The following is an 8,249-nucleotide window of genomic DNA, read 5'->3' as shown; positions in this document are numbered from 1 at the left end:
AGAGGGCAGATGTGGGCATAGCCGTGGGGAAAATAGAACACGGCCTCTGTGAGGAGCTGGAGCAGGGTGACCGGGAAGCACGCATGTCCACCCGAGGCTGGGCACCATGACCCTGCTGTGGCCCTCTCTGCTGCCATGTTCTGTAGCCTGTGAGTAAGAGTGGGAAGGATTAGATTCTTCCATTGCTTTGGTCGGGCTGGCTGGCGAGGCCGAGGGGTGGAAGGATGGAAGGCAAAGCATGAGGGAATTTTGTAAGTGACTTCCATGGGTTATGGGTGATTGATCTAGGCTGCCTGGGGGAAAGCAAAGCCAAATGGGGTAAAGATACAGGAAAAAAAATGGGCAAGATACAGAGTCCGTGTAGGAGGACTGAAAGATTCAGGAACGGGGGCCAGACAATGGCTCAGAGGTAAAAACAGGACACTCTGAGGGGCTGACACAAATGGGAAGGTTCCAGTTTCGAGTCTGGAGACCTCCCTGAGCACACAGGCATGCATGTGTCCATGACCAAGGCTAGTCAGAGGCTGTGGGGAGAGGGGATCATGGCATCAAGACCTTGTTGAGGGAGCTCTCCCTTTCTCTCTCTCAGAGAAAAAATATTAATTTTAAAAGATTTAGAAAGGATAAAGGATGTTTTATTTAGAGATTTTTGTCTTAAGGCACATGCACTTGCCAGAGAGAGAGAGAGGCAGAAAACAAGAAATCACCTCCCATGGAGATGGCCACGCCACAATCCTTTATCATCCTTTCTCCTCTCAGGATTTTGCAAACACGTACCTGATGTGATTTTTCAAGCCACCAGGTCGGGGACTCGAACTACAGTCAGCAATGTAACTGCTACACTATCTGCTGGCCCCAGGATAAAGGATTTTATCAGTGAGCACTGGTGTTTAGGACTGCACTGGTGGGAGAATTCTGAGTAGTTAATTGACTCAGTTAAGGTGTGAAGGTAACAAGGTTAGTTTGACACAATGAATTACGGATTGAATGTTTGTGTCTCCCCAACATTCAGATGTTGAAGCTTTAATCCCCAGTGTGATGGTATTTGGAGCTAAGAGTTTGAGGAGGTGATTAGGTTTAGATGAGGGTCTGAGGGTGGAACCCTATGATGGAGTTAGGTCCTTTCTAAGAAGAGGAAGAGACCAGAGTCCTGCCTGTCTGCCATGAGGGGACACGGCAAGAAAGGAGCTGTCCATAAACCTGGAAGTGGGCCCTCACCACGCACTAACTCTGCTGCTGCCTTGGGCTTGGGCTTCCCAGCCTCCAGAACTGTGAAAAATAAATGGTTACTGCGTAAGCCCCAAGTCTATGGTATTTTGTTACAGCAGCCCAAGCAGACCAACGCTTTGCCTATGAGACACTCCGGTGGAGCTCGCTGGAGGGTAATCAGATGCACAGACCTGGGCTCAGGAGAGGCTTGAGAGATGATGGGAAGGATGTGTCAGCCTTGGGCATTTGGGTAGCGTTTAAGACCTCACTCTGCGACACACGTGAAAAGAGAACAGAAGTGTCAGAACTTCGAAGAACCAAAACATTTAAGAGAGGGGTTGAGGTGAGATAACTCAGAAGACAAAAATAACTGGAGAGGATATTAAAGAAAAAAAATGGTTAATTCTTGGACAAATAAAGCAAGACAGACAATGAAGAGATCGCTGTGGTCCTTACAGAGAGAAGCTGGAGCAAAGGCCAAGCAGCGGTGTGTTAGAAGAGGGAGCTGTGGCGAGGAGAGACAGGAGCTAAGATGACTCCGAACTTGACCAGGAAAGGGAATTAGCAATGGGTAGAAACAGCGTGGCAGGTTTTTAATTCAGAAAAGGCTGAGTGTGAATTCCGGCTCCATCTCTGGTTGATCTCAGATAAATGATTTCTCCAAGTATCTCCAAAGCAAGGGTCGTCATTGGAATCTATGATATTTAGCAAATGTCTGGCGTATAACTCAGAATGATGATGATCATGGTAATTAGCGATGGTGGTGTTGCTGGGTATTATGAAAAAAGATCTGTATTTTTGTCTTTGACGAGTGTAGACTCAAGCATGTTTCGATTTTAAAAGGGAAGCAGCTAGTAGAGAGAAATGAGATGTAAGATTGCCAGGAGGAAAGGAAGAATTGAGAGAGTAAAACCTTGGGGAGGCTGGCCTTGGGGTTCCAAGTAGAATGAGCTTGGACTTGGAGGATGTGCAGGATGAAATGAAGTGTAGAGATACTTGGGAGCGGGGGAAAATTACAGACGTTCAATCTGTACTTCAGAAAACGTTTTCTCAGCTTCCATAGTATGCCAGACACGGGATAAAATGGGCGAAAAGATCAGCCCCTCTCTCAAACCTGATCCTCTCTAGTGTCCCCTTCTTGGGGACGACACCATCACCCAGTGACCCTGCCCAGAGCCTGCATTCATTTTGTTCTTCGTGTGCAGTCTTTGCCCTCCCACCAACTTCTGGATATATCCGCTGAACTTTCCTCTAAACTCGGCCCCTCTTCCACGTCCACGGACATGTGTTTAGTACACGTTATCCACACTTCTCGCCCCCGGGCCTTCTACTTGGTCTCCCGGCTCCAGCCCTCCCCCTGAATCTAACTCGTTCTCCATTCTGTTATCCGAATGATCTTCCAAAATCACATCGCCCTGGTCCCCTTGATGACTTCTAGTGGCTGTTCTTAGATTTTAGGATGAAGTACAAACTTGCATGATTTGTGATCTGAACCTTAAGCCTCACATAACCCCTCCTCTTGTTTTTCTTTTTAAAGTTTATTTGTTTCTTCCATGAATGGGAGAGAGGGAAGGTACATATCTATGTGTGTGTGTGAGAGAGAGAGAGATGGAGAGAGAGACAGAAAGAGACAGAGAGAGACAGCCTCCAAACAGGGACTTGATGTCATGACCCATCCCTAGTCCTCAGCCAGCCCTGGGTCATGGGCAAGTGCATGCCTAAAGTACTCAAGGAGGTCTCTGGGCTTGAACCAGGAACCTTCCCATGTGAGAATGCCTCACAGAGCATTGCATTTTATGGCTGCACCACCATCTGGCCCACTTGTCTTCCTTTTTTCACTGGTGAAGTTATAGGTAGCTGCTAACACTCAGGCTACGCATCACTTCCTTCTCTGAAACCTTCCCTGACGTCACCTGGGAACCTGCGAGTCTGACCTAGGTACCTTTGCCTACGGGGACCTCACTTTGGTATCTCCATACCCCCAGGCCCTGGTCAATGGAAGGGGTATGATACAAGACAGAGACAAGGCAAACACAAGAAAACTTTCCCATCAGATTCACAGACATCAAATTTTATAATTTTATTATTTTTAAAAGTTTTTTTTTTCTTTTTTTCACATCAAATTTTATACTTTTATTATTTTTAAAAGTTTTTTTTTCTTTTTTTTTAATTAGGAGAAAGGAAGAAGAGAAGGAAGAGGCAAAAAGGAAAAGACCTAACAGATGAGAGGGGACACAGGCTGAGTGTGGTATACTTTGTGAATATATATGCAGGCGTGTGTGTGTGTGTATTTGTATATATGCACATATACATGTCAAATACAATATAAGTGCATCTAAGGGATAGGATGAATATGATCCATTGAAATGTTAGTGTCTGACGCCAATACAATAAAGACAAAACTTTTTTACCGATTGGCAAATGAGGCCAAATATTTTAAATACCTTGAAAAGCAAGGCTCGATGGTAGAAGATTCCTTTTTTGATCTGTCCGATTGGTACCACGTTGGATTTAAGCTGAAATTTTAGTTCACTTATGTGAAGTTCCCAGCTGAAGTCATGTAGCTTCTCTTTTGGAATCTTCCCGCCCATTTTTTCTGCCACATACCTGTGCCGATTATGATGAGATGAAATCAACCAAGTTTAATATCTCATCTTGGATGCTTTAAGTATAATTATTTATAAAATTACAACCTGTGCAGGCTGCACTCTGACGTTTATTGTTCACTTTACTTTAAAAAATATGCTTAAAATAGAGGTTAACATCATGCATACTGCATTCAAAAACATCAGATATAAAATGAAATTCTAGCTATTTCCTTGATTTAGAGATGATAAAGGCTAATTTTGCCAATATTTTTAATAAGATACACATCACACTAAATGCAGTTTTAAAATTTTAACTTACTCTTGAAAAGCAGTTTTCAATGTTTTAATCTGCAATTCAGAGCGTTGCACTAACATGTGGTTCTTCTTTCAAGAAGAACAAGACAAGACGAAGACAAGACAAACACAAGAAAAGTTTCCCATCACATTCACAAACATCTTCAAATTTTATAATTTTCAAAAGTTGTTTTTGTTTTTGGTTTTTAATTAGGTGAAAGGAAGAAGAGAAGGAAGAGGCAAAAAGGAAAAGATCTAACAGATGAGAGGGGACACAGGCGGAGCGTGGTATACTTTGCCCGTGGGTTTCACCGGACATTCAGGCCTCGCTGATCAAGGCAGTAAATGTGCCTGTGACCACGCCCGGTCCACCAAGGCTGCCAAGCTCTTCAAGTAAAGGCAGAACCACTGATTTGAAAAGGCTTCCTCTTGCTTGATGTGAAGCCAAGCACAGGAGAACAGTGGTTAAAAAATAAACAAACAGATAGATAGATAGATAGAAGGTTGGCCCTGTGGCCTGGTGGTTAAGGGAGCTGAATCCCACATGACCAACTGTGTGGGGTTTGAGTTCCAGACCAAACAGCTTAAGAAATACACATACATGTGCGTGTGTGCCCCAAATCCCAGCAGGATGGTGAAGTGGAAAGTATTGTGGCATGGCCACATACTGTTGGGGGATACTCTCTCTCTCTCCCACTCTCTCTGTTTCTATCACTTTTTGGCAAGCACACGTGCCCACTGTTTTATATATATATATATATATATCCAGTTGGGAGTCCAGCGCCCCCAACCACCATGCCACCTGCTGGCCCCCATTGGCATATCTTTAAAAAAAAATAGCCAAAGAGCTGGGGAGATAGCTGTCGAACGGCTCTGCAGTTCTCTCCATCCAGGGATTCTCTAACGAATGCCAAGGAACCAAAGCTATGGGGACAAATCTCTGCCATGCTCTCTCTAGACTGGTGTGGGCTCAGGTTACTAAGAGATAATGACTTGGGAATGATGAAAAGTATTTCTGATCGAAACAAAGCATGAGGAAACTTGACAAATGTTCATGTGAGCCGCACCACAGTTCTGCTTGAGTCATCACTTCTCAAGGACATCAGGAACACTTTTGCAGCCAAAAATGTGTTCTTCCAGTTCTGGCTGACAGGAAGTCAATGATCTGGCAGCTGTGTCACTTGCAGTTGTCACCTCCAGGGTTGATGACTGCAACTCACTTCTATTTGGAGTAGAGACAAACTCCCATAGAGACTGCAGCTGCTGCGCCAGCCAGCCGCTCACCTACTGCGTGGTGTCGATCACAAAGCCTGTCCTCCATTACTGGCGATCCCGGATCTCCGGCAGCGACTGAGTCAATTTCTCGGCCTTCTCTTGGTGGAATCAGAGTAAATGCTATTGGCGAGGGCAACGTCACTGGCTTACGCAGAGCCCTCAGCCTGCCCAAGCAGCCATCCCTTGGAATGCCCACACCCCACTCTAGGGCAACATGAAGCAGAAAATACCAGATGCATACCAGAAGAATAGAAGATGGTCATTTACATTAGAAAATCATTTGTGAGTTTACAATAATTCATGAATCCTGTAATTAATTCGCAATAGGATTCCTTTGAAATTTGAGCACCCAGTAGTACCCCTCACGAACAATTAAACTTTCAAACTTCTGATTCATTCATAACTTCTTTGGGATCACATTGAAAGGTGATCCTTTTAATGGTTGTAATGGTTTAGCCAGAGAAAATGACAGGCATTTTTCTTATGAAAGTTCTAGCTTCTAGCTTTGTTCTTTGGTAGGAAAAAAAATGACCTAAAATGAAAACCAAGAGCTTGTTCATTCATTGTGATTTTATTTCAGAGTCAGACAGAGTGTTGTAAAGGTCAATTTTATTACTTTCTAAAACTTGGCTTAAAATCAGCCAAGCCCTAAAATAAAAAAATAAAAAAAAAGAAAGAAAAAAGAAAACAGACAACCTACCTGGCAAGAACTTCGATCTGCTCCTTAACATTGGTTATGGGCAGTATGGATTTGGTCACCTCGTTCACATAAGCACAGAAATCGGGGTCAAAGGGCGGGCACCACTCTTTATCCACGCTGCCTTCGCCAGTCAGTTTTGGTACTGCCAGAACCTCTTCCTCCTCTTTCACTTTTTCCTCTTCCTTTTTCCCTCTGCCTTTCCTTTGAAAGTAAACAAACAACAAGACAACAGTAATCAAAAATCGTATCTTCTGCTAAGCAAAGGAACAAATGCTGCTCTCCGAGTTTCTCAGAAGAACAGCACAGAAATAACCACACAATGTGTGTTTTCAAATTCTCATTTTTGGAGTCTACATTATGTAGGAAAGGACACGATGCAGTGGTTATATATTCCAAAAACCACATACTGGGTTCCTGCACAATTGCCTAGCAAGGTGTCTGGCACATAGTGGATATATAATAATTATTTATTGAATGGGAAAATAGTTGGGTTATCTTCTCAGGGGGCTAAGCAGTTTTATATCATTTTTTGCTTCAGTTGAGACCTTCTGCAAAAAGGATTTGGATAACTATTTTTTTTAAATCATCCAAAAAATAGAAATAAAGCAAAAAACAAAATAAGAAGAGTGCATAATCTGGAAGTCATACAGGGCAAAGATTCATCTAAAATTTATCAAGGAAAATGTACTTAGCTCTGTACTTGGTAAAAGTGGGATTTACTTACAGTAAAAGTACTTTTTTTTTTTTTTATAAGAATTATGTGTTGGGAACCAGCAGTCAGAGTAATGGCTATGTCGCTGGACTCCCATGTGGTCGACTGCGGTTTGCGTCCCGGACCTGGTGGCTTAAAACTCATGCCGGGCACGTGTGCGTGCGTGCCCAAGATCCCGAGAGGAGAAGGGATTGGGGCATGACCATCCCCCCTGGGGGGTGATTTCTCACTTTCTGTCTCTATGTCTCTCTCTGTCTGGTGAGTGCACGCGCCCTATAGCAAAAACCTCTCCAAAAAAAAAAAAAAAGAATTATGTGTTTAATTTTATTCTTCTAATCATGTTTTAAATTTTGCTACAAGGTATGTGTGCTCACCAGAGAGAGAGAGAAAGTGAGAAAGCAATCTGCCAGGTTCAGGACTTGAACTGCAGTTGGCATGTGGGATTTCAGTGCTTTACCGACAAGGCCACCTGCTGGCCCATACTGTTTATTTTTAATGAAAAGTTTTGGACTTAAAGAGATATTATTCATAGTTAACATGTAGATTTTTGTTTAACAGTGATGCAAATAATTTCCGTCAGATGGAAAAGATACTCTCAAAGATTAAAGTTTACTATACTGTAGGATGTTAACTGTAATAGTTGGGTAGGGAGTTCAGCAATCTTTTTCTAGTATTTCTTTATTAAATTGTTTTTTTTTGAGAGGTTTTTGCTGTAGGGTACATGCGCTCACCAGAAAGACAGAGAGAGAGACAGAGAGACAGAAAGCGAGAAATCACACCCCCAGGGGGAATGGCCACTCCGCAATCCCTTCTTCTCCATTCTCCTCTCAGGATCTTGGGCACGCACGCACACACGCCCAGCGTGAGTTTAAGCCACTGGGTTTGGGACTCGAACTGTGGTCGACTACATGGGAGTTCAGCGACATAGCCATTACACTAACTGCTGGTCCCGTATTTCTTTATTAAATTTGACATGAATACCTTGTACCTTGAATGTTCTTTGATCCAGTATTAATATCTTACTGACTTCCTCATTAATTAGTAAATTGAGCAAAAACAACAACATGGGTTTACATTTCGGGTACCGTGGAGGAAGCATGCATCACCGTCTCTGCCCCTGATACAGACCTAAAACCCGGACAAGGTGCACGAGCACGCTGAAAAGAAAATAGCAGCAGAAAGTTTAGAAAAGAACACGAAAATCTAAATGGCCACTGAGCTGATGGTGACTTGATCTTCTTTTCTTATGCTATTCCTCATGCGGAACTAAACCTAACTCGGGAACTAGGAGTGAGCATGAGCTCAGAGAGAGCTCCAGAAACAGAAACGACAGAGAGGGGAGAAACCCCCGTTTTTATGGTTTCTTTCTCCGTCTGTGTTTGTGCACCCCAACCCCTACAGAATCCTGGGACGGCAGCGGCAGTAGTGGCGCTGGATCCCAGACGCGCCTAGAACTGCCTTACACTCCGTA

The 8,249-nt window shown here is 43.5% G+C and overlaps 1 protein-coding gene across 3 annotated transcripts in view; it reads right to left on the bottom strand.

The window, feature by feature from the left end:
* ARMC3 (armadillo repeat containing 3) overlaps positions 1 to 8,249 on the bottom strand; it is a 115,707-nt gene that overhangs the window by 1,591 nt on the left and 105,867 nt on the right. For all 3 annotated transcript variants that reach the window (XM_006139717.2, XM_027767713.1, XM_006139712.1), the window contains exons 17-18: positions 6,067 to 6,267; positions 3,654 to 3,816 (exon numbers count right to left, since the gene is read on the bottom strand). In XM_006139717.2, the coding sequence (XP_006139779.1) occupies positions 3,654 to 3,816; positions 6,067 to 6,267 (364 nt within the window). The remainder of the gene's footprint in view (positions 1 to 3,653; positions 3,817 to 6,066; positions 6,268 to 8,249) is intronic.

The sequence above is a fragment of the Tupaia chinensis genome, unplaced genomic scaffold, assembly GCF_000334495.1.
Source record: "Tupaia chinensis unplaced genomic scaffold, TupChi_1.0 Scaffold000001_1, whole genome shotgun sequence".
NCBI classification, from domain to species: Eukaryota; Metazoa; Chordata; class Mammalia; order Scandentia; family Tupaiidae; genus Tupaia; species Tupaia belangeri.
This window is presented reverse-complemented; position numbering and strand designations above follow the sequence as displayed.